Consider the following 25,997-nt stretch of genomic DNA (forward strand, 5'->3'; position numbering starts at 1 on the left):
AGTCATGTTAAGGCCGAAACAGCCCCAACCACACAAATGCCCGTCTGTCCTGTCTTCAGTCAGCTGTTGGTTCCACCATTTTTTGTTTGTTATGATGGTCTTTATCCATAACCGTCGGTTACACGGTAATTCTGCCAGACCTACACACACACACTCATATAGATTCCACCTGAATGGAGGAAATAAAAACCTTTCTTTGTTAAGGGCAACAGTGAACAATGAGGGATTATTGTCTGTTTATGGGGTGTTGCTACAATCATCTCAGATGTTAGTAAGACTAAATACATAGATAAGGCAAAAGTACACACAGCAAACTTAATTTACATTTTTCCAAAACATAGATCAGTATCTACAGAACATATTTGCTTTTTGTCTAGTCCACTGTCACATACAGGGAAGGTGTAAAACGATTTAATGTTTCAATCTGGGCCTCAACTGAATGATATTGAAGCCCCAGGGCATGATGCTGATGTGGTGTTAAAGGGAGAATGGGAGCATTTAATGGCAGATATAACGAATCGCATCTCCTGGACGTCATGAAAAACGACAATCTATATCCATTCCTGAGCTGCGGTCGCTACTTTGTTTTGCAGATAAATAAAAGATGACAGACCCTGAATAATAATATAATAATAATAATAATATATGCCATTTAGCAGACGCTTTTATCCAAAGCGACTTACAGTCATGTGTGCATACATTCTACGTATGGGTGGTCCCGGGGATCGAACCCACTACCCTGGCGTTACAAGCGCCATGCTCTACCAACTGAGCTACACAGGACCACACTGGGCATATTCAATGTTTTCCCCTTGCTTTCAAAATGCCATTCAGACTGAATGAAGTGACCTTCAAATTCCCTGCAGAGCTCATTGGCAATTTCCCCTCTACTACCCTCTTAGCTCTGTGTACATAATACACAGCCAACAGGAGACTCGGAAACCTATTGCAACTGCAATAATTGCAAAGGTGTGTACATGCGTGAGTGTGTGCTACATGTATGTGTACGTGCGTGGTTATGCATGTGCGTGTATGAGTTATTAGTTATGGAGGATGGCACAACAAAGTGTCTAATATAAAGGGTGACTGCTTCAGAGGCTGACATTGCCTACTAATCACTGTGATAAAACATGTTGCTTTGCGTGATGCTGGATGTGAAGACTGGCAGCCCACCTCCTACACTGTTCTGTTAATGCCTCTTCATCTGCATCGCTGTTTTGATCATTCATCCTGGAATATTAACTGTCTACTCACAGTAATTTTGAATATTGCTGTGTGTATATGCGTGCGTGTCTGTATTTCTCAGTTATCCATATAAATCACTATATATTTTAAAGGAAAGTTTGGTTATGCTCATCAAGCCATGACATCACACCAGAACACAGTCAATATGATTATGTGATGACACCATTTTTTCTGATGGACTAACGTTCAGATAAGACAGTTTAGAGGGAGGCCTTGTCTAATGGAGAGTAGCATTAGGGAGAGAAGTCCAAAGGTTAAACATGAAACACATTGAATCTCAGCCGATAGACTGCCGAAAGGTACTCATGACAGTGGGATGCCATTCCTTCTCTTGTTAGAACAAAAGCTGTACCTGCTGCATGCCGACCCGGTAGTGACGAGCCTATCGTTTCTACTAGTAGAATCACAATGCTTGTCAGTGGCTGACAACTTGACTTTGAGCCAATCAGAGAGCACGAAACCCCACGTGAGGAGCCAACAAAAATATATTTTTTAAATTGGGTATTTTCTACATACATCCACAGGTGAGCCAGTCCCGATTCATATTTTATTTAACTAGGCAAGTCAGTTAAGAACAAATTCTTATTTACAATGACGGCCTACCGGGGAACAGTGGGTTAACTGCCTTGTTCAGGGGCAGAACGACAGATTTTTACCTTGACAGCTCGGGGATTCCATCCAGAAACCTTTTGGTTATTGGAACAACGCTCTAACCACTAGGCTACCTGACACCCATCATATGGAATGTGGGCTATTGGATGGTAGTTAGCTAGTGCACAGATGCAATGCACACAACACTAAATACTTCCTCCAAACTAGCTAACCACTGTAGCTAGTATTGACATAATTACATCATAATGGATTAGCTAGGGCGCGTTCGTAAAATTCACTCTGGTTATCTACTCCGATTTCAGAGCACTCTCGTCTGGCAGAGCTCAGAATAACTGACGAACTTTCGAACACTCAACACCCGTTGAATATGGCCGGTGTCAGTAAATGTCTGCAAATTAATTTGACCTAAATTTAAATTGTTGCCAACAGCAAGTCACCAATGCTCTGGATAACAAAAAAAACAGCCTAACCAGCTCTGCTAGGGCGAGTAAAATGGTCAGAGTGTGGTGTTCTCACATTTGTGTCTGGAAGTAGCTAGTAAGCTAGCCAACGTTCGCCAGTTAGCATGGGTGCTTGACTGCCGTTGTGAAGCCAGAACACTCGGATCAACCCTTATTCTGGCCAGAGTGTCCAGTGTGCGCTCTGAGCCCTTCGAGAGAGAAACGCTCTGAATTTACAAATGGACAATTTTACAACGCTCTGAATTTAAGAACGCCCAGAGGGCACACTCTGGCACTCCAGATTGAATTTATGAACGCACCCCTAGTTCCAATTAAACATCTGCCTATGGGTGGCAGGGTAGCCTAGTGGTTAGAGTGTTGGACTAGTAACTGAAAGGTTGCAAGTTCAAATCCCCGAGCTGACAAGGTACAAATCTGTCATTCTGCCCCTGAACAGGCAGTTAACCCACTGTTCCTAGGCCGTCATTGAAAATAAGAATTTGTTCTTAACTGACTTGCCTAGTTAAATAAAGGTCAAATTAAAAATTAAAAAATATGTTAGCTGCTGAGTTAGTGCAGTGCTTAGCTAGCTAGTGAATATGCTAATGTTAGCTAGCTAAACATTTGGCTATGGGCTGGCACTGGCAGTGTGAGTTTATGGAGAGTGAATTAATTTTTTCTTTGTAATCTTGCGAGGTAGTTATCTAGCTGGGGTCATCTGGCTAGTATCATCAAGGACTTTCTTCACTGTTCGAGGATGATCTCCGCATGTGTGGTTCCCACCGTGAAGCATGGAGGAGGAGGTGTGATGGTGTGGAGATGCTTTGCTGGTGACACTGTCAGTTTATTTACCACAGCATTCTGCAAGCGAACCACCAACCCATCTGAAAAAAAGCCATCTTGAAAAAGCCAAACCTTGACCCAGAAAATATAAAAAACTATCGGCCTATATCGAATCTTCCATTCCTCTCTCTCAAAAAAAGCTGTTGCACAGCAACTCACTGCCTTCCTGAAGACAAACAATGTATACGAAATGCTTCAGTCTGGTTTTAGACCCCATCATAGCACTGAGACTGCACTTGTGAAGGTGGTAAATTACCTTTTAATGGCATCAGACAGAGGCACTGCATCTGTCCTGTCCTCGTGCTCCTAGACCTTAGTGCTGCTTTTGATTCCATCGATCACCACATTCTTTTGGAGAGATTGGAAACCCAAATTGGTCTACACGGACAAGTTCTGGCCTGGTTTAGATCTTATCTGTCGGAAAGTCTGTCTGTGAATGGTGTGTCCTCTGACAAATCAACTGTAAATTTCGGTGTTCCTCAAGGTTCCGTTTTAGGACCACTATTGTTTTCGCTATATATTTTACCTCTTGGGGATGTCACTCGAAAACATCATGTTAACTTTCACTGCTATGCGGATGACACACAGCTGTACATTTCAATGAAACATGATGAAGCCCCAAAATTGCCCTCACTAGAAGCATGTGTTTCAGACATAAGGAAGTGGATGGCTGCAAACTTTCTACATTTAAACTCGGACAAAACAGAGATGCTTGTTTTAGGTCCCAAGAAACAAAGAGATCTTCTGTTGAATCTGACAATTAATCTTAATGGTTGTACAGTTGTCTCAAATAAAACTGAGAAGGACCTTGGCGTTACTCTGGACCCTGATCTCTCTTTTGAAGAACATAGCAAGACCATTTCAAGGACAGCTTTTTTCCATCTTCGTAACATTGCAAAAATCAGAAACTTTCTGTCCAAAAATGATGCAGAAAAATTCATCCATGCTTTTGTCACTTCTAGGTTAGACTACTGCAATGCTCTACTTTCCGGCTACCCGGATAAAGCACTAAATAAACTTCAGTTAGTGCTAAATATGGCTGCTAGAATCCTGACTAGAACCCAAAAAATAGATCATATTACTCCAGTGCTAGCCTCCCTACACTGGCTTCCTGTCAAAGCAAGGGCTGATGTCAAGGTTTTACTGCTAACCTACAAAGCATTACATGGGCTTGCTCCTACCTATCTCTCTGATTTGGTCCTGCCATACATACCTACACGTATGCTACGGTCACAAGACGCAGGCCTCCTAATTGTCCCTAGAATTTCTAAGCAAACAGCTGGAGGCAGGGCTTTCTCCAATAGAGCTCCATTTTTATGGAACGGTCTGCCTACCCATGTCAGAGATGCAAACTCGGTCTCAACCTTTAAGTCTTTACTGAAGACTCATCTCTTCAGTGGGTCATATGATTGATTGTAGTCTGGCCCAGGAGTGGGAAGGTGAACGGAAAGGCTTTGGAGCAACGAACCACCCTTGCTGTCTCTGCCTGGCCGGTTCCCCTCTTTCCACTGGGATTCTCTGCCTCTAACCCTATTACAGGGGCTGAGTCACTGGCTTACTGGGGCTCTCTCATACCGTCCCTGGGAGGGTTGCGTCACCTGAGTGGACTGATGTGATCATCCTGTCTGGGTTGGCCCCCCTTGGGTTGTGCCGTGTCGGAGGTCTTTGTGGGCTATACTCAGCCTTGTCTCAGGATGGTAGGTTGGTGGTTGAAGATATCCCTCTAGTGGTGTGGGGGCTGTGCTTTGGCAAAGTGGGTGGGGTTATATCCTTCCTGTTTGGCCCTGTCCGGGGGTGTCCTCGGATGGGGCCACAGTGTCTCCTGACCGCTTCTGTCTCAGCCTCCAGTATTTATGCTGCAGTAGTTTATGTGTTGGGGGGCTAGGGTCAGTGTGTTATATCTGGAGTACTTCTCCTGTCCTATTCGGTGTCCTGTGTGAATTTAAGTGTGCTCTCTCTAATTCTCTCTTTCTTTCTCTCTCGGAGGACCTGAGCCCTAGGACCATGCCTCAGGACTACCTGACATGATGACTCCTTGCTGTCCCCAGTCCACCTGGCCGTGCTGCTGCTCCAGTTTCAACTGTTCTGCCTTATTATTATTGGACCATGCTCGTCATTTATGAACATCTTGGCCACGTTCTGTTATAATCTCCACCCAGCACACTCAGAAGAGGACTAGCCACCCCACATAGCCTGGTTCCTCTCTTGGTTTCTTCCTAGGTTTTGGCCTTTCTAGGGAGTTTTTCATAGCCACCGTGCTTCTACACCTGCATTGCTTGCTGTTTGGGGTTTTAGGCTGGGTTTCTGTACAGCACTTTGAGATATCAGCTGATGTACGAAGGGCTATATATATACACATTTGATTTGATTTGATTTGATGGTCTGGTTTGCGCTTAGTGGGACTATCATTTGTTTTCCAACAGGACAATGACCCAAAACACACCTCCAGGCAGTGTAAAGGCTATTTGTCCAGAGTGTCCCACTTGTCCGCCGCATGTCCAGATTCTCCCGCCTGTCCAGATTCTCCCGCCTGTCCAGAGTCTCCCGCCTGTCCAGAGTCTCCCGCCTGTCCAGAGTCTCCCGCCTGCCCGGCGCCGCCAGTCTCCCGCCAGTCCAGAGTCTCCCGCCAGTCCGGCGCATGTCCAGAGTCTCCCGCCTATCCGGCGCCTGTCCAGAGTCTCCCGCCTATCCGGCGCCTGTCCAGAGTCTCCCGCCTATCCGGCGCCTGTCCAGAGTCTCCCGCCTATCCGGCGCCTGTCCAGAGTCTCCCGCCTATCCGGCGCCTGTCCAGAGTCTCCCGCCTATCCGGCGCCTGTCCAGAGTCTCCCGCCTATCCGGCGCCTGTCCAGAGTCTCCCGCCTATCCGGCGCCTGTCCAGAGTCTCCCGCCTGTCTGGCGCCTGTCCAGAGTCTCCTGCCTGTCTGGCGCCTGTCCAGAGTCTCCCGCCTGTCCGGCGTCACCAGAGTCTCCTGCCTGTCCAGAGGTACCAGTCACTCCAGACTTGACCATCAGTCCAGTGGCTTCCTCTAGTCCGGGGTAGGTAGTGAGGGTTCCCGCTCCAGAGACATTACGTAAGTGGGCCGAGTCAGAACTGGTCCACGTCACTCACCAGAACCACCACCTCGGAGTTATGCCCACCCAGACCCTCCCATATAGGCTTAGGTGTGCGGCCGGGAGTCCACACCTTTGGGGGGGGGGGGGGGGGTGGTACTGTCACGTCCTGACCTTAGTATTCTTTGTTTTCTTCATTATTTTGGTTAGGTCAGGGTGTGACAAGGGGTGGTTTGTTGTGTTTTGTCCTGTCTAGGGTTTTTGTATGTTTATGGGGTTGTCTACTAGTCTAGGTGTTTTGTTTGTCTATGGTTGCCTAGATTGGTTCTCAATTAGAGGCAGCTGTTTATCGTTGTCTCTGATTGGGAACCATATTTAGGCAGCCATATTCCTTGGATAATTTGTGGGTGATTGTCTATGTGTTAGTTGCCTATGTCTGCACTTTTTATATATATATATATATATATTCGTTTTGTTGTTTTGTAAGTTTGTTTGAGTGTTCTTTGTTTCATTAAATAAGAAGATTTATTCATCTCACGCTGCGCCTTGGTCTCTTCCATACAACGAACGTGACAGCTAGCTTGGAATCTAGACCTTCAGCAACACACATGGACATGCGTTGTCAAACAACGCTACTGCCACCTTCTGGTTTGGAGTATTTTAAGAAGGCTGAGTGCCAAGACTTTCATGGTCTTTGCTGTGTGAACATAAAACATATTGACTGCTGACACTGTTCAGAGTTACTAAGTAGGACCTACTGTCAGCAGACAAATGTTTGACAATCCTACTGGTGTGTCTGAGCTATTAAACGAACAGGCGGGACATTTGAGTGGCAGTTAAATCTAATTACCATACAAAAGGTTATTAGTTCAAAAATACTGTACTGAATGTTGACCCTGAAATATAAGTTCTACCACACTTTGCCTCTTGGTTATACCATGCTTTCTTTTATCCAAGTGACTGAAAACAAGTGATGCACTCTCAAGTAGGCCTACAAAATTATAATGGATGATGATGCTGATGTTTTTTTTGGTTGAATTATTTTTGTGTACCACATCTAAAAGTATTATATTGATGCCAGGCCCAACCCTATGTGAAGACAACAGAGCACTTTGAAAAGCTCTTTTCAGCGGAAGTGTGCAACTTCGGGGCTATAGCTGCACATGGAGTGTACTTGTGGAGGTAGATACAGTAGCCTATATTAGCTGACCGCTCACTACCTTATTGCCCTCAATCGTGTCTTGTGCTCATAATTTAACGTTCACACCGGAAGCAAAAAATTATACTAAATTGTATACAATTATTTAATTAACTAGTTGCGTGAAAAGGGTAACAGTATGGCTACAAAATGCACCGTTACTTACCAGATATCTCTGTCTGTGGCACCCCGTTGAGGGTGAAGCCTTTCCCGCTGTAGAACTGTCGGACATCCAAACAGCTCCGGGCTTTACTGTTCGCATTGTCCGCCGACAACGGGACAGCGGATAGAAAAAAGAATAGAAGAGCCGGTAGGAAATCCATACTGACAACCAAACAGCAAGGTGTAGATCCAAGAGAACGAGTCGAGGCAATTAAAAGAAGACCTACAAAGCCTCGTATGGCATCCAACCGGTAGATAAAGCCTTCCTTGGCAGTGTATCTCGCTTTGGCGCCGAGGATACAGCTGCAAACACCAGCTGAGCAATCTGTCAGCTCTCCCCGGAGTCCTGTGACGACGTGCGATTCTGGTGCACGCTGTGACTGTCAAGATCAGCCTGTCCTCGCAGTGGTGAGTCTACTAAGACAGAACCGCTCACAAATAAATATCAAATTAATTAGTGTAACACGTGTAATCCAAATCCAACAATAAAACGTAGAAAATAAAGGCTCTGCTTTTGTCTGTGAATATTCACAATAATATTGGATTAAATTGAATTACATGGATCAGGTGAACTCCTTTACAAATAACGGAGACGTGTCAGAGAGAAAAGCCGAGTGTTGTGAGCTGAGCACGTAGCACAGCCTGTAGGATTGGAGACGCGCTGGGATACCCGGGCTGGTTTTACTGCGGAGCAGCTGTTTAGGTCCTGCCCCGCAGAGAACAGAGGATGACACAACCTGCAGGCCAGTGCGCCTCTACCTGCAAGTGCAGCCCTTTTATATTAGACATCGCAGCAATCTTTATACAATAGCCAATACCATCCTACTTATTTTTGGTGAAAGACGTGTATCATTCTATAACATTTTCTGGAGATTTCGCGTTATGGAGATAAGCTCAAATGCCTTTACTATTGGCTCTTGAAATCCACATATTGGCTACTGGGTGGGATAACAATAGGACAATACTCTGTGTTCACCTGTATGAGTGCTGTTCGTAATCAATATTTTATGCACAGATGCTCACAAGACACAATGACAAGACCATAGGATCTCTATGGAAAAGACCACAGGAGAATGAGGGCACCTTAATTGGGGAGGACAGGCTCGTGGTAATGGCTGGAGTGGTAATAAGTGATCAATCAAACACATGGTTTCCATGTGTTTGATGCCATTCCATTTGCTGTGTTATTTTGAGCCTTCCTCCCCTCAGTTGCCTCCACTGGACAAGACTCATAAGCCTTGAACGAAGCATCTTCATTCATTCTCTACACATATTCCTACTGACATAGGCCTACTGTACTGTATACACTCATTTCCAATCTGATTCTTTGCAGGACACAAATGTAGCCTACAGAAGCCTGAGAGAGGGGAGTTTTACCCATCACAGTGGATGGGAGGTCTGACCAGCCACTAAGCTGTAGAAAGGCCACTGGCATGTGTGAGGTGACAGTGTAATTACATGTACAGGGGACAAATGTAGTCTCTCACTAACCACACTGTAATCCCTGTTAATAACAGTAACAGTGTAGCCTCCCAGGATCTGTACTGGATTAACATGGTGTTGTGGGTTGAGACATGGCCCTTTGTGTGAGTGTGTGTATGTGTTTAATGTGTGTGTGTATGTGTGTTTTGTATGCATGTGTTGTGTGGTAGAAGTGTGAAACTCAGGCCTATGTAGGCCTACAAAGCGAGACAGTTAGATAGAAGGGTCAAGGCACTGATTTCTGTCTGTTTAGGCTCTTGGAATAGTTCTCTCTCTCAATTCATTTTTTTTTTCAATTCAAGGGGCTTTATTGGCATGTGAAACATGTGTTAACATTGCCAAAGCAAGTGAGGTAGATAATATACAAAAGTGAAATAAACAATAAAAATTAACAGTAAACTTTACACATACAGAAGTTTCAAAGCAATAGACATTACAAATGTGATATTATATATATACCGTGTTGCAACGATGTACAAATGGTTAAGGGTACATAAGGGAAAATAAATACGCATAAATATGGGTTGTATTTACAATGGTGTTTGTTCTTCACTGGTTGCCCTTTTCTTGCGGCAACAGGTCACAAATATTGCTGCTGTGATGGCACACTGTGGAATTTCACCCAGTAGATATGGGAGTTTATCCAAATTGGATTTGTTTTCGAATTCTTTGTGGATCTGTGTAATCTGAGGGAAATATGTCTCTCTAATATGGTCATTGGGCAGGAGGTTAGGAAGTGCAGCTCAATTTCCACCTCACTTTGTGGGCAGTGAGCACATAGCCTGTCTTCTCTTGAGAGCCATGTCTGACTACTGCGGCCTTTCTCAATAGCACATAGTCTGTACATAGTCAAAGCTTTCCTTAAGTTTGGGTCAGTCACAGTGGTAAGGTATTCTGCCACTGTGTACTCTCTGTTTAGGGCCAAATAGCATTCTCGTTTGCTCTGTTTTTTTGTTAATTCTTTCCAATGTGTCAAGTAATTATCTTTATGTTTTTTCATGATTTGGTGGGGTTTGTTTGTCTCTCTCTCTCTCTCTGACTGAGACGCATCAGTGGCTGATCAGCCCTATAGTCACATTTGTTTGCTTAATGGAGGAGAATAGTCCATTCACAGAGCATATTTCACATGCATGGATGTATTATTTTATGCTAAATAACACCAAATGTTGCCTTTAAAGGGACTTGCTGCTGTGGTTTTGATGTGCGTAGGAGTGTTTTTCTCTTTTCTCAGCTTTTATTTAAAAAAATGTCTCATGAGAAAACAGATCCTTCGCCACAAGATGATAGTACTACTCATACTGAAAGTCGTAGTGGTTAAGTGCATTGCCACATTTAACAAGCACCTTTTGAGCCAAAAGCAAACTAAGACTCATTTCCCACATTCTGCTGTACATGGTGTTCTATTCCATCAAGCTGGTTCTGTGGTTGACCAATATTCTAATCTAACTCATGCACATCTCACACGTCATGTTCAATAAAAAGTTTGTTGCCAAGGACTGTTTGCATGTCAATGCAGAAACAAAATAATTATAGACTATTCACAACATATTACAGATGATAATCCAGAGCTATCCATAATAAATAGTCTGCTATCCCATTTGATTGCATTTATTTGTCAAGACAAGATCATGACGTGCTAGGGAGGACTGTTGAGGTAGGCTAATGACAGGAGTCATGACTGATTGGTTTGGAGCTGAATGGTGAGAATGTAAGAATCTACTCTAACCTGAAAACAATACAGTGCCACTCTACCAGTGGCGATTTTAGCATGTAAATCTTGGTGGGAAAAAATAAAATAAGTGGGATGCATGCCGGCAAAGCCACTACACAACACTAAACAATACATTAATTGCACTATAACGGTGACAAACGGTGCCCACAAACCGTTAGGGCCTACATAAAGCTGTCCCAACAGCAGTCCCAACACCTTACCACTGCTACACCTGGTTTTCACCGGAGCCTTGTCTTGTCAGCGAAACAGTTCATTCAGCTTAATTTACTGCCTTTATAAACAAATGTGGTTTCTAATGACAATTGAGATGTATAAACTATGGCATAAGGGAATGACATGCAGATAAGAGACAATCTGTAATTTTGATTAAGACATTAATGAGCGAGCTAGGACAAACGTAGTCAATATAACTATTTGTTTAGCACTTTTGAAATGTACAACGACACAATTCAGAACATTAGTCATTCTTATACTGTTCTCCCTGTACACCAAGTCAGAACCGTAGGATAAATAAAGGGGACATATGAGCAGACAATGAAAGCTCTTACAATATTTTATGATTACATTTCTCTAAAACAGGTTATAGGCTATATGTGCACCACCAAGTCAGAACAGTAGGCAAAATTAAGAGGGGTAAATAGACCAAATTATTAGGGTGAGGCACATGGGCTAGCAACATCTTACTACACAACATACTTAGTATTACTTTCTTAGCAACAGTATACATATCTCCCTGGCATATTACATCATTTATGCAGCAGCATACAATACATTTTTTGGACTCACTTTGTTGTGCTGTGCTCATTTGAACAGGAAGGTGGCACGGCGGTCCTTTGTGGGAAACTTTTGTCATCAAAGTCTGGCATTCTTTGGATCTTATGGTGCTTTCAAAACAACTGGGAACTCTGAAAAGGTTGAATCATGATGACATCATTGATCTTCAGGTTGTAGCTCTAGAAAGAGGCTGGATTTACAATTTTGAGTTGGATGACCGTTCAAAACGTATTTTCCCAGTCAGAGCTCATTTATTTCCGACTTCCCAGTTGTCTTGAACTCACTGAATCAAGTTTTCGCAGTTCCGAGTTAACAGTTGTTTTGAGTGCGGCACAAATCATGCTTCATTGACAGCATTGCCAATGTTGAATGTTTATCATTTTAAACTTGGAAGAGAGTGTGGTCAGATTCGGAACCACATAGCCACTCCACTGAATTGCAGGCTAGTGATTTGTTTGCCATGCTTGCAGTTATTCACTGTCACTGATTCCTTCCAAATCACTCATTGTTGAAATTGCGATTTCCTACTTATTGTGTAGTGTTTATGTCCAATGGCCGATGAGCACCGATTGTAATGGCCAGGGTGTAGCAGGTGCAGAGGAGTCAGGCGCAGGACAGCAGAGATGAGTAATAAAAGTAACTTTACTCAAAATTACCAAATACATGTAGTAATACCAAGCCCACACAAATAGGACTGAAATACATAAAACAAACACACACAAAAACCATGGGGAAAACAAAGGGTTAAATAATGAACATGTAATTGGGGCATTGAAACCAGGTGCGTAAAACAAATGGAAAATGAAAAGTGGATCGGCGATGGCTAGAAGGCCGGTCACGTCGACCGCCGAATGCCGCCCGAACAAAGGAGCGGGACCGACTTCGGCGGAAGTCATGACAGTACCAGCACGTTGACACCGACCTCGGGAACGACCCGGAGGACGAGGCTCAGGGCGATCCGGATGAAGACGGTGGAACTCCTGCAGCAACGAAGGGTCCAAAACGTCCTCCACCGGCACCCAGCATCTCTCCTCCGGACCGTACCCCTCCCACTCCACGAGGTACTGAAGGCCCCATGCCCGACGCCTCAAGTCCAGTATGGCTAAAAGAGCATACACCAGGGCCCCCTCGATGACCAGAGGAGGCGGAGGAACCTCCCGCACCTCAGACTCCTGGAGCGGACCAGCCACCACTGGCCTGAGGAGAGACACATGGAACGAGGGGTTAATACAGTAATCTGGGGGAAGCTGTAACCTGTAGCAAACCTCATTCAGTCTCCTCAGGACTTTGAATGGCCCCACAAACCATGGGCCCAGCTTCCGGCAGGGCAGGCAGAGGGGCAGGCAGAGGGGCAGGCTTCGGTTCGAGAGCCAGAACTGATCGGAACACCGGGGCCTCACTGCGGTAGCGATCGGTGCTCGCCTTCTGATGCCTCACGGCCGTTGCAGGTGCACATGAGCGGCGTCCCAGGTCTCCTCCGAGTGCTTAAACCATTCGTCCACCGCAGGAGCCTCGATCTGGCTCTGATGCCTAGGTGCCAGAACCGGCTGATACCCCAGTACGCATTGGAAGGGAGAGAGGTTAATGGCAGAGCAAGTTTTGGGCCATGTCTTCCCAGGGGATGAACACCGCCCACTCCCCCGGCCGGTCCTGGCAATAAGAGCGCAGAAACCTACCCACATCCTGGTTTACTCTCTCCACCTGTCCGTTACTCTCGGGGTGAAAACCCAAGGTAAGGCTGACCGAGACCCCCAGACATTCCATGAACGCCCTCCAGAGCCTTGACGTGAACTGAGGACCTCGATCAGACACTATATCCTCAGGCACCCTGTAGTGCCGGAAGATGTGTGTAAACATGGCCTCTGAAGTCTGTAGGGCCGTAGGGAGACCGGGCAAAGGAAGGCGGCAGGACTTAGAGAACCGATCCACAACAACCAGGATCATGGTGTTACCCAGTGAGGGAGGAAGATCCGTGAGGAAATCCACTGATAGGTGCAACCACGGCCGTTGTGGAATGGGTAAGGGCTGTAACTTACCTCTGGGCAGGAGGAAACATAAACCCTCACTTCCTTGGCCAAGGTGGACCACCAGTACTTCCCACTAAGACAACGCCCAATAGATCAAATGGTTGCGGACAGCAGTCGGAACGTACAGACGCCCAGCTGGACACTGGGGAGGAGTGGGCTCTGTACTGAATGCCCGCTCGATGTCCTCGTCCAGCTCCCACACCACCCGTGCCACCAGGCAAGAGGCCGGAAGTATGTGAGTTTGATCCATGGACCGCTCCACTGTGTCATACATCCGGGACAGTGCATCTGCCTTAGCGTTCTGGAAACCTGGTCTGTAGGACAGGGTGAAAACAAAACGGGTAAAGAACACGGCCCACCTTGCCTGGCGAGGGTTCAGTCTCCTCGCCACCCGGATGTACTCCAGATTGCGGTGGTCAGTCCAGATGTGAAAAGGGTGTTTATCCCCCTCAAGCCCATGTCTCCACGCCTTCAGAGCCTTGACGACAGCCATTAGCTCCCGGTCCCCCACATCATAGTTTCTCTCCGCCGGGCTGAGCTTCTTTGAAAAGAAAACACATGGGCGGAGCATTGGTGGCGTACCCGAGCGCTGAGAGAGCACGGCTCCTATCCCAGCCTCGGACGTGTCCACCTCCACTATGAACGCCAAAGATGAGATGAGCCAGCACGGAAGCCGAGGCAAACAGAGCCTTCAGGTGACCAAAAGCCCTGTCCACCTCAGCCAACCACTGCAGTCGCACCGGTCCCCCCTTCAGCAGTGACGTATGGGAGCCGCTACCTGGCCAAAGCCCCAGATAAAACTCTGGTAGTAGTTTGCAAACCCTAGAAATCGCTGCACTACCTTTACCGTGGTGGGAGTCGGCCAATTACGCACGGCTGAAATGCGGTCACTCTCCATCTCCACCCCTGAAGTGGAAATGTGGTACCCTAGGAAGGAGACGGACTGTTGGAAGAACAGACATTTTTCAGCCTTGATGTACAGGTCATGCTCCAAAAGTCGACCAAGCACCCTGCGCACCAGGGATACATGCTTGGCGCGTGTAGCGGAGTATATCAGAATGCCGTCGATATACACCACTACACCCTGCCCGTGCCCTAGAAGACTGATGGACCATTCATCAACCCATACGGCGTGACGAGGTACTCTTAGTGCCCAGAGGTGGTACTAAATGCCGCCTTCCACTCGTCCCCGTCCTGGATACGCACCAGATTGAAAGCACTCCTGAGATCCAATTTTGTGAAGAAGCGCGCCCCGTGCATTGACTCTATCGCACTGGCTATGAGAGGCAGCGGGTAGCTGTACCTCAGTGATTTGGTTGATACCTCGATACCTCCATCCTTCTTCTTCACAAAAAAGAAACTCGAAGAGGCAGGTGAAGTGGCGGGCCGAATGTACCCCTGCCCCAGGGATTCGACGAGCACGTGACCATCCCTTGAGAGCCCTCTGTTGCCACGAAATAGTGGGGTCATGACAGGCCAACCAGGGTATGCCCAGCACCACGGGAAACGCAGGAGAATCAATAAGGAAAAGGCATTCTCTCCTCATGACCCTCCTGCGTAACCATGCCCAGTGGAGCGGTGGCCTCCCTAATTAGCCCTGACCCTAATGGTCGACTCTAGAGCGTGCACAGGGAAAGGGCACATCCACAGGAAAAATGGGGATCCCTAAACTATGAGCAAATGCTCCGTCAATAAAATTCCCAGCTGCGCCTGAATCTACGAGCGCAATATGCTGGGAATGCGGAGAAAAATCAGGAAAATGTATCAACATTGACATGTGAGCAACAGGGGGCTCTGCGTGAGCCTGGTGCCATGAGAGTTCCCTGCCTGCTGTCTCGACTTCCAGAGGAACCTCCCCAGCACCGACCAGCAGTGTGCCCTCTGCGGCCACAGATGGTACAGGGAACGGCCCCTCCACCTGTCGCCCTAAGCGCAGCACCTCCCAGCTCCATGGGCGTCGGAGTGGTGGTGCTGGGGGATGGAACTGACAGGCCCCAATCCAGACGTCCACGGGTGATCAGCAGGTTATCCAGCCGGATGGACAGGTCCACCAGCTGGTCAAACGTCAGAGTGGTATCCCTGCAGGCCAAATCCCGACAGACGTCCTCGTGCAGACTGCACCGGTAGTGATCGATCAGGGCCCTGTCGTTCCATCCCGTGCTGGCGGCCAGGTCCAGAAGTCCAAGGTGAACTCCTGTGTGCTCCTCGTCCCCTGCCTCAAGTGTAACAGAAGTTCACCCGCCGCACTACCCTCAGGCGGTGGTCTCAGAGCATTTTGTATTATTCTGTACGTAAATCCAATACACTCCATTTAGTGTGGGAGAACCGGGAAGAAAGTAATACTTTTAGTTTTTTTCCTAATTACTCAGATATTTTTATTTTATTTTACCTTTATTTATACAGGTTTTTCTCATTGAAATAACATCTCTTTTCCAAGAGAGACCTGGTCCATTAGCAGCAGAGGGACAACATTTCAGACAAAACAACTTACATACACTAACACAACATTAAACAAACTTTAAACACACATACAGAACAACAAAATAATTTTACGTAAAAAACACTAAAGTCTTGACTAAAAACAGCTGTCCTAAAGACAATTACACTCTTCTATGATATATACATCGATCAAGTGTTTAAACTCCACCAACGAAACTAGATCATCAGTAACTAAAAGTAACTAAGTAACTAAAACTATTTCTACCATGACCTGTTCTAATTTTTGGTACTTTTAGAAGCAAATGAGAATGGGACCATAATTGATATTTATTTACCAACCTGACTAAAAAATAACAGAGATAAAATTGCATTTTACCCAATATTGTCACGACTGTCGTAAGAACGGGACAGAGTGGATGTTGAGTTCCACATATTTAATTCAAAGAGAAACTTGGAACCGTCACCAGAAGCTCTGGACCGGGAACCGTCGCTGGAAGCTCTGGACTGTGAATGCGCACTGAAGGCCTAGTGCGAGGAGCAGGCACAGGACATACCGGACTGGGAAGGCGCACTAGAGGCCTGTTGCGTGGAGTCGGCACAGGTGGCACCAGACTGGTGACACGCACTTCAGGGCAAGTGCGAGGAGCAGGCACAGGACATACCGCACTGGGGAGGCGCACTGGAGGCCAGATGAGTGAAACCGGTGCAGATGGCACCGGACGGGTTTTCACGCTCTTCAGCATGCCTGTATGGCAGCATTCTCTTCGCTACCACCTCACTCCGGAATCTTTCATAAAATTCCTCCTCCGACTCCCAAACAGGCTCTGGCACTCTCTGCTGCTCGACCTCCAGGTCCATGTGCACCCCCCCAAAACATCTTGGGGTTTCTGTGACCGTGGTCCCCGATGTCGTCGCTGTCCTTCCATGCTCCTTGGCGACTCCCGCCAAGGAAGGGTCTCGTGACCTCTCATGTCTTCCCAAGTCTAAAACTTCCTTACCTCATTTTCACGCTGCTTGGTCCTTTGTTGGTGGGATATTCTGTCACGACTGTCGTAAGAACTGGACCAAGGTGCAGCGGATGTTGAGTTCCACATATTTAATTCAAAGAGAAACTTAAACAAAACTAAATATATCAATAAAGGAACAACTAAACGTGAATACACAAAACACAAAACAATATTCCACAAATGCAGGTGGGGAAAAAGCCTACCTAAATATGATCCCCAATTAGAGGCAACGATTACCAGCTGCCTCTCATTGGGAACCACACAAACCACCAACCTAGAAATCTATAAACTAGATATCCCCCCCAGTCACGCTCTGACCTAAACACCATAGAGAACCGAGGGCTCTCTATGGTCAGGGCGTGACAAATATGGCCTTAGAAATCAGTGTATACCAGTGTTTAAGCCTACGCGAGGTCAATGATGACCAGCCAACGGCGTGGATTCAGTGAATTGAGATGCATCCAATGCACACAAAAAAACTGATATCTCTAGCTTAGTGGTTAGAGCGTTGGGCCAGTAACCGAAAGGTTGCTGGATCGACTTCCCGAGCTGACAAGGTAAAAATCTGTCATTCTGCCCCTGAGCAAGGCAGTTAACCCACTGTTCCCCGGGCTCTGTGGATGTTGGGCAGCCCCCCGCACCTCTCTGATTCAGAGGGGTTGGGTTAAATACAGAAGACACATTTCAGTTGAATGCATTCAGTTGTACAACTGACTAGGTTTCCCCCTTTCCTTAAACCGCCAGATTTTTTATTTTATGCTAATTCGATTTCAGCAGGGGCACGGACATCAACTCTAGTTGGGTATCCCTTTGGAGCCCAACATTACGTTGCTGAAAAATATGCCTACATTGGGCATGCCTATACATTTGGCAATTGAAGGCATCTAGGGCTTATGCTAACTTTGATTGTGTTCGATGAAAACGATAGGCCTTTGTATTCGTTGTATGCAACATTATCGGCAAGTGACTTGATTGATACCTACTGTGCCAAAGCGATTTATAGTTGTTAATCTGAATATACATTGAAATCACCTGATGTAGGTAATTAAATAATGGAAAGAAAAACATGTTTATTTATTAGCCTAGTGGTTATAAGTATTTAGCCATGTCATGTGAAATAAGCCTCGTGAAATAATTGTAAAAAGTGCAAGAGATAAAGCCTCCTGTTACATGTAGGTTTAGATTATTTATGGATTGATCCTATGAAAACAGAAATATCAAAACATTATTTTAACAACTCCAAAGCAATTGCATGTAGCGCAGGAACCACTGCTGCATTTAAAAAAAAATAATCAACACCTGTTGGTAGCAGGTGGCAGGCAGGTAGCCAACGGATAAGAGAATTGGGCCAGAAACTGAAAGGTCGCCTGGTTCGAATTCCCAAGCAGACTACGTAAAATATATTTAATTCTGTTGATGTGCCCTTGACCAAGGTACTTAACCCTAATTGCTCCAGTAAGTCACTCTGGATAAGAGTGTCTGCTAAATTACCAAAATGCTAAATTTAAAAAATACTGGTAACTCTCAACTGGTTAGGACAGCTGATGAGGTGCCCATTTTGTATATGCTAGGAATTAAAATTTGTATTAGATTTATGTTACAAATTGGCAAAACGTATGATATGTTAAACATTTTCTAAATGTGTGATACAGTATGTTACAAATTTTAGCTAGGTGGCTAACGTTAGCTAGCTCGCTAATTTTAGCTAGGCTAAGGGTTAAGGTCAAGGTTAGGGGAAGGGTTAGCTAACATGCTAAGTAGTTGCAAAGTATCTAAAAAAAATAGTAAGTAGTTGAAAAGTTGCTAATTAGCTCAAATAGTCTGTGATAATATTCGAACTCGCAGCCTTTAGGTTGCTAGCCGTTCACGTTATACGTCAACCCATCCACCCCAATCAAGCACTCTACTTTCGTTGTTGCCTTAAGTAACCATCTGTCTTATGTAACCATACGAAACGTAACATATCACACTAAATGCTCCGAGACCAGATTGGAATCCCAGAAGCCTAGGAGATCTCCACCAAAGCCCTATGCCCTCCTTACCATTTCTCTGTGACAGATGACCTCTCATGCTCTACTGTCCCCCAGGGCAGGCTGCTAATCTCAGTCCATCCCCTCAGCCCGTCATTGCTAAAACACGGAATTAACAACACACATTTGATGGATGAACACCAATTGAACTGAATGAACAGGTTAACTGTGAGGCTTAACTCACTATGTACACATGCACAACCCACACACTTATCCCATTTTTAAGACTCCACGGGGATGAAAGAGTTTCTGTACAGCACTTTGAGATATCAGCTGATGTACGAAGGGCTATATAAATAAATTTGATTTGATTTGATTTGAAGAGTGGGAAATAGAACGATGGTCAAAAATAGACATGGGTTCAACACATCTACATGTGCTGTATTGGCTATGTGTTTATGTGTGTGTCTGTGGCTCTGTGTGTGTGGTGCATTCCTGCAGCGTGGTGATGACAGTCTTGGGGCTGGAGGAGAGGGCTTAGGTCAGAGGGGGCTGGGCTCAGCTGAGGAGTAGAGGGGACTGGGTGGTAGAGGTGGCTGCAGCTCTCTGGGTCTGGCTCCTTGGATGGTGCTCTGCTCTGCCTCTGTCTGGATTGTGAGAGGTCCTGGAATAGCTCTGTGCTCTGCTGGCCTGGCAGAGAGAAGCAGCTGGTCCTCTAGCTCCGTTGATCCCTGCCTCTCCCTGACTGGAGGAATCCCTGCTATTAATGGAACATTATTACAAAGCACTATGTGACTATAGCAGCATTACAAAGGGTAACCCCGTCATTGGCCAAGCTAAATCCTATTCAATCTTTGTGATAGAAAACTGAATTCAATAGACTAATGGAGTTGAGCCAAAATGATGTGGCCTGGCCTGGCCTGGCCTGGCCTGGCCAAGCTCCAGCCACAGTGTCACAGACGCTCTGGCACTTTGTTCATCTACTGTATGTAAAAATCTGATGTTAGGTTAACCTCTTGAGATGAAGCGTTGGAATAAATCAATTCACAATTTTTCTGCCTTTGTGTGTTTTTTATAAAAAATTAAAAAATAAAAAATATGCCATTTAGCAGACGCTTTTATCCAAAGCGACTTACAGTCATGTGTGCATACATTCTACGTATGGGTGGTCCCGGGAATCGAACCCACTACCCTGGCGACCGTTTGTACGTCTGATTGGATTCCACCTTTAACCTTTGTAGCGTTTGGTGAATTTGATCAACCCGGGTACCTTGGAGACTTGTCAGAACACGTTCAGTTGCACTTAGACATAGTGGAAGTTTGTGAAACCAGCATTCTGTCTCTCTCTCCTTGTAGTTGTGGGCTCTGCCTCACAGGTTACTTGATATTCAGTGAGAGATATATTTATTATCCAGCAGGGCCTGTAGGGCACTGGTAGTGATTGGCACCAGTTAGTGGGGTTTGGCAGCAGCCCTTGCCAATCCAATCACTGTAATCCAGTGAAGGGCCAGAGGGCAATGAGCAGCGGCAGACAGCACAGTCTAGCCCTGCGTAGCCTAGCCTGGCTTAGCTCAAGAGGCACAGAGTGGCAGAAACAACATGGGCATGCACTGTTTGGCAAAGCCATGCAGAATCCCCAGCACAGTTCTGGAAATATACTGTAGAAAATCCTTGTTTGAGAAGCAAATCTAACCCAATACAATATTCAACTTCCTTTATTAGTATTCATATCAACACTGCAAGCACACTGTCTCATAGCAGATGAGAAAAGAATGTTCACAGCTTGACGGTTTGGCTATGCATGACTGGACCTGAAATAAAACATGTCCTTACCACACTAACAGTTTTCTCAGGAACAGCTTGGCTAAGTGCCTCGACAAACACTTTGAACAGTTGAGGAAAACAAATCAGACTTTCATGCAAACTCACACAATCTCAGTCAGAGAATGCAGAGACAAATGAGGAAAGACAAGTGTGGCAGGCACATCATGGTCAGGTTGACTGTTATATGTTTATTAAAATGCCAATGCGAGTCTACAAAGTCTCCATCCGTTTCAGATAAAGGGCCAGTCTAATATATCAGTCCTGTCATCACTCACCTGGCTTATGAACATTTCTGGCCTTTTAAAGGGGTTGCAAAGAAAGATTAGCCTCACAAGCCACCTGGCTTGCGAGTTTACATGAATGGTTCACTACCACGGAATCAGCGCAGAGGTAATCAGTCTGGTACAGTAATTACGAGGCTAAAGCAAGATCTCATATCAAAAGGTCTGATTGGCCAATTAGCATTGACATTCAAAGGAGTGGAGCGGCAATGATGAGGTACATTACTGGACCTGGCATTCAGAACTAACAGGTGAGGCATAGGGTGCATTGCTATCCAGTATAGCAGAATATTGGACCTGTCACTCACTCTGTCTCCTGACAACAGCTCAAAGCCACCTGGATAGACATGGAGTTCATGGGGGGTCTTTATTGAGCTGAAGGCTCTTTATATGCAGCTATTGTTTCCTTGCTAGGTAAAACACACTTGGTTAATTTAAACCTGGAACTTCATGCAGGACGGAGGTGTTTGCAGCATCCATTTAAAGATGGAATCTGCAGTAGGGGAAACAGCACCACTGACCACCCCACGGCCGTTGTTATTGTTTTTCTTTTGTTGACGAAGCGGAGGTGAGGAGCGTTGGGTAACCTGGTATAAAAAAAAATTGATGTTTGAGGGAAAAAAACTGTTGGTTGTTTGCGATATTACAACAACAAAGAAGTTACTGCAAACAGACGTGACAGTTTCACTATTCAGGATTCCAGCTTCAAAAAGTTAGCCATTTCTCTACTAAGAAAATGTAACATTTAAAACCAAAGATGAACATTGTGTGTGTGACTTCAGATATATACATTTATACACTTGCCAATATAATAGAGGTGATCTTTGTGCAATGGATGCATGTTAACTAGGATGTCAGTGTGTGGGAACATATGTTGAGGGTCGGCTTGGTGCCCATCAAAACATACGGGCAAAATAATTTGGTGAAGTTTATATAAAGGTATCCAAAAACCTATTATTCCTCTATTTCCACAGCAACAACTCCAATCAAGCCCTTGTTATCCTACCCTTATACAGTACAAACTGTATATTTACATAAATGTGTATTTACATTTGTCCAATAGATCAGTTCTAGTACTGTACAAGCCATTATATGTTGTTACAGTAGATGATATGGTAAAGAAACCCACATGTAGACATAAGTATAGGTAAATAAAGGCATACAAACAAACAAGGACACAATCAAAGTCCCACATGGGACCATATAAAACATGTACAGTGTGCTCGATGACTATTGACAGAAGGCATAATCAAACGCAAACTAAGTAACAAATAGAGAGAGCCCAGAGAACATGGCAGTTGGCTTTGGGTGTGGACAGGTGAGGAGAGATGTCTGTGTTGGGCCTGATTACATTCTTAAGTTCAGCACTGTTTCTGAACTTTACTGTTCATGACCTAAACCTAGGGACCACAGGAGAACCAAGCGAGTAGTGGGATATATAGCTGACCACATCTGACGGTCAACTGACCAGGCAGTTCAGTGAACCAGAAAGGAGGAGGCAGTGAGGACAAAGCAGAGGTAAAGGCAGCAAGGGAGAGAGAGAGAAATGCAGACATCCTACATCGCACAAACACAGCCATGCAGTCCAGCTCCCGCCAACTAACAGAGAGCAGCTGGGGAAAAGCCGCAGGTTGGCTGGCGAGCACGTCTTCTTGTCCTCCTTCTCATCCTCCTCTTCCTGCTTTTCCTTCTTGAGAATGCTCCCCACCTCTCTCCAGTGCTCAGTGGCATCATCAGCGGAGGGGAAGGGGGTCTCAGAGTTGGTGTCATGGTAACCCCAAGGCAAACAGAAGGGTGATGAGGGTGATGGTGATAGCTGGGTGGTGTGTTGGGGTGTGGCCCGCAGCTTTCACAGCTACCTGTGGAGGGGGTTGAATGGTAGGGACCTGGTGTGGGGGCTCCCTGGCTCCTGGGCTCTTCCCCAGTGGAACACCAGCAGTGGCCACGTCCACTCTCTCATTCTCATCTGGGGAGGCAAACAGAGAGAGATACCAGATAGCGCTATTACTGTCACATCAAAGAGGTAAAAGGGAAAAGAAAGAGAGGACAGAACGATTAAGACAGAGAGAGTGCGGTATCCTAACAGACACACACAAACCTGTTCTAGGAGATCTACAAAACCTTAGATCAGTTGAAACTCGCTACTGACAGAATACACTCACAAAACAAGGAGACAAAAATGAATGTTTACAGTAAATTTGTGAGAACAACTCTGTCAAAGATGAACCCTACTTGGTTTCATGAGTTTCGCAGGGTTTTAACCCTCCGCAGCTTTGAATCAAGGGTGAGCTGTGGTGAGTAAATCACTGAGACAGTAACGGGACTGATAGTGGTATATAGTGAATGTAATGACAGTTAACATTAACCTGACAGCAGTTACAGCTAAAGCCAGTTAATGATCCACAGACATCCAAGCTCCTGTGTGTGTGTGTATGTATAGTATGCAAGAACACACACAAAGTGTTTAGATATGTATTTGCATAGGCCTATTGCTTTTAGTCAGATGGCCATCCACAAATACACATAATGTACCAGTCAAAGGTTTGGACATGCCAACTAATGCAAGTGTTTTTCTTTATTTGTATTATTTTCTACATTGTGTAATAATAGTGAAGACACAAACTATGAAATGACACATATGGAATCAGGTAGTAACCAAAGTTTTAAATCAAAATATACTGTATTTTATATTTGAGATTCTTCAAAGTAGTCACCCTTTTCCTTGATGACAGCTTTGCACACTCACCAGCAAAGCACCCCCACACCATCACACCTCCTCCATGCTTCACGGGGGGAACCACAACATGTGGATATCATGTGTTCACCTACTCTGCGTCTCTCAAAGACACGGCGGTTGGAAACAAAAATCTCAAAGTTGGACTCATCAGACCAAAAGACAGATTTCCACCAGTCTAAATGTCCATTGCTTGTGTTTCTTGGCCCAAGCAAGTCTCTTCTTATTGTTGTCCTTTAGTAGTGGTTTCTTTGCAGCAATCCGACCATGAAGGCCTGATTCATGCAGTCTTCTCTGGACAGTTGATGTTGAGATGTCTGTTACTTGAACTCTGTGAAACATTTACTTTGGCTGCAATTTCTGAGGCTGGTAACTAATGAACGTATCCTCTGCAGCAGAAGTAACTCTGGGTCTTTCTTTCCTGTGGCGGTCCTCATGAGAGCCAGTTTCATCATAGCGCTTGATGTTTTTTGCGACTGCACTTGAAATTTTCCGCATTGACTCACCTTCCTGTCTTAAAGTAATGGTGGACTGTCATTTGTCTTTGCTTATTTGAGCTGTTCTTGTCATAATATGGACTTGGTATTTTACCGAATAGCCCTGTCTTCTGTATACCACCCCTACCTTGTCACAAAACAACTGATTGGCTCAAACGCATCAAGGAGGAAATAAATTCCACAAATTAACAAGGCACACCTGTTAATTGAAATGCAAATCCAGGTGACTACCTCATGAAGCTGGTTGAGAGAATGCCAAGAGTGTGCAAAGCGGTCATCAAGGCAAAGAGTTGCTATTTGAAGAATCCCAAATATAAAATATATTTTGATTTATAGAGTGTTAGAGTGTTGGACTAGTAACCAGAAGGTTGCGAGTTCAAACCCCCGAGCTGACAAGGTACAAATCTGTCGTTCTGCCCCTGAACAGGCAGTAAACCCACTGTTCCCAGGCCGTCATTGAAAATAAGAATGTGTTCTTAACTGACTTGCCTGGTTAAATAAAGGTTAAAAAAATATATTAAAAAATTCATAGTTTTGATGTCTTCACTATTATTTTACAATGTAAAAATAGTAAAAATAAAGAATATCCCTTGAATGAGTAGGCGTGTCCAAACTTTTGATGGGTACTGTACATATACACAGGTGTGTGCGAGTGTGAGGTAAGTTTTAATCAATCAGTGTGTCTCCCTGCCCAGGCAGGCTGGAGGCTTGGTTTGTCCTCAAAGAGAGTTGTTGTTCCAGCAGATACACAACATATGTCTGGAGAACACACTCCAGGTGCCCCTCTTCTGCTCAACGGCACTATGTGTGTGTGTATACGTGTGGTGACGTACTGGTGTCGGCTGGCATGCATTTCACTCCCTGACAAAACCTCTTCCTGCTCCCAGGAGTGTTGGCTGAGCTAAATGAGTGGATTAAGACAGTAAAGGCATCACGGACAGCCAAGGGGAGAAACAGAGCACAACAGACACGTCCTCTCACAATGGCCATTGTACTCTCACTACAATAGACAAAGGAGCTCTTTATCTCCCATTGCAATGAGGTGAGCTGTATATGATCATTACAAAATCATTATCGGAGATGAACAAACAGCCCCCATAGGCCTATTGACTTTAGCAATTGTATTGGCAGGATGTGCACATCCCAATGTGTTTGCCTGAATGTTTACAGACGTCTTGGTGAATATAAATCTGTGCATGAGAAAATCAGTGTGGGTCCTCAACAGATGATTTAATAGCGCCAGAATGTTTAGTCACTCTGCGTCCTAGATTTCATGCCATCTCAGTCACTGGCTGTGAGGAAACTTATATTCTCTGGAGAGTCAGGCTCATTCTCATTCAATCTGCACTGGGACAAGCAGAACAAACATACAACTCTGTATGTGTGTTTGTGTGTCCACGTGCATATGTAGAGGTGTGTGGGTGTATGCTTGCATGTGTGTGTGTGTTTAGAGGTCAGGGGTAATTGAGACAGTTTAGGGAGGAGGACATGACAGTGGATAGTGGTAGAGCAATAGAGCTGGTGGTAATGGGGCACTAAGCCTAGTGTCTACCCGTCTACATGCCTTACAGCACTGCTGTCTCCTAGCAACGCAGGTTGACGTTTATTGTCATGAGTTTTGCCCTGGAGGCAGAACTGAGTGGTTTCCGCGAGATGGGCCAGCTACAAAGTACAAAATT

General features: G+C 45.3%; 2 protein-coding genes across 2 annotated transcripts in view; both read right to left on the reverse strand.

The window, feature by feature from the left end:
- Positions 1-8,282, reverse strand: part of gpc1a (glypican 1a) — a 50,246-nt gene extending 41,964 nt beyond the window's left edge. Inside the window, exon 1 of the mRNA XM_046332916.1 lies at positions 7,556-8,282. Within this exon, the coding sequence (XP_046188872.1) occupies positions 7,556-7,712 (157 nt within the window). The 5' untranslated portion in view covers positions 7,713-8,282. The remainder of the gene's footprint in view (positions 1-7,555) is intronic.
- Positions 8,283-20,968: 12,686 nt separating this feature from the next.
- gpc5b (glypican 5b) overlaps positions 20,969-25,997 on the reverse strand; it is a gene marked incomplete at its 5' end in the record, with an annotated part of 71,667 nt that continues 66,638 nt past the window's right edge. Inside the window, 1 exon segment of the mRNA XM_046332918.1 lies at positions 20,969-23,053. Coding sequence (XP_046188874.1) covers positions 22,854-23,053 — 200 coding nt within the window.

The sequence above is a fragment of the Oncorhynchus gorbuscha genome, unplaced genomic scaffold (genome assembly GCF_021184085.1).
Source record: "Oncorhynchus gorbuscha isolate QuinsamMale2020 ecotype Even-year unplaced genomic scaffold, OgorEven_v1.0 Un_scaffold_3:::fragment_2:::debris, whole genome shotgun sequence".
Taxonomy (NCBI): Eukaryota; Metazoa; Chordata; class Actinopteri; order Salmoniformes; family Salmonidae; genus Oncorhynchus; species Oncorhynchus gorbuscha.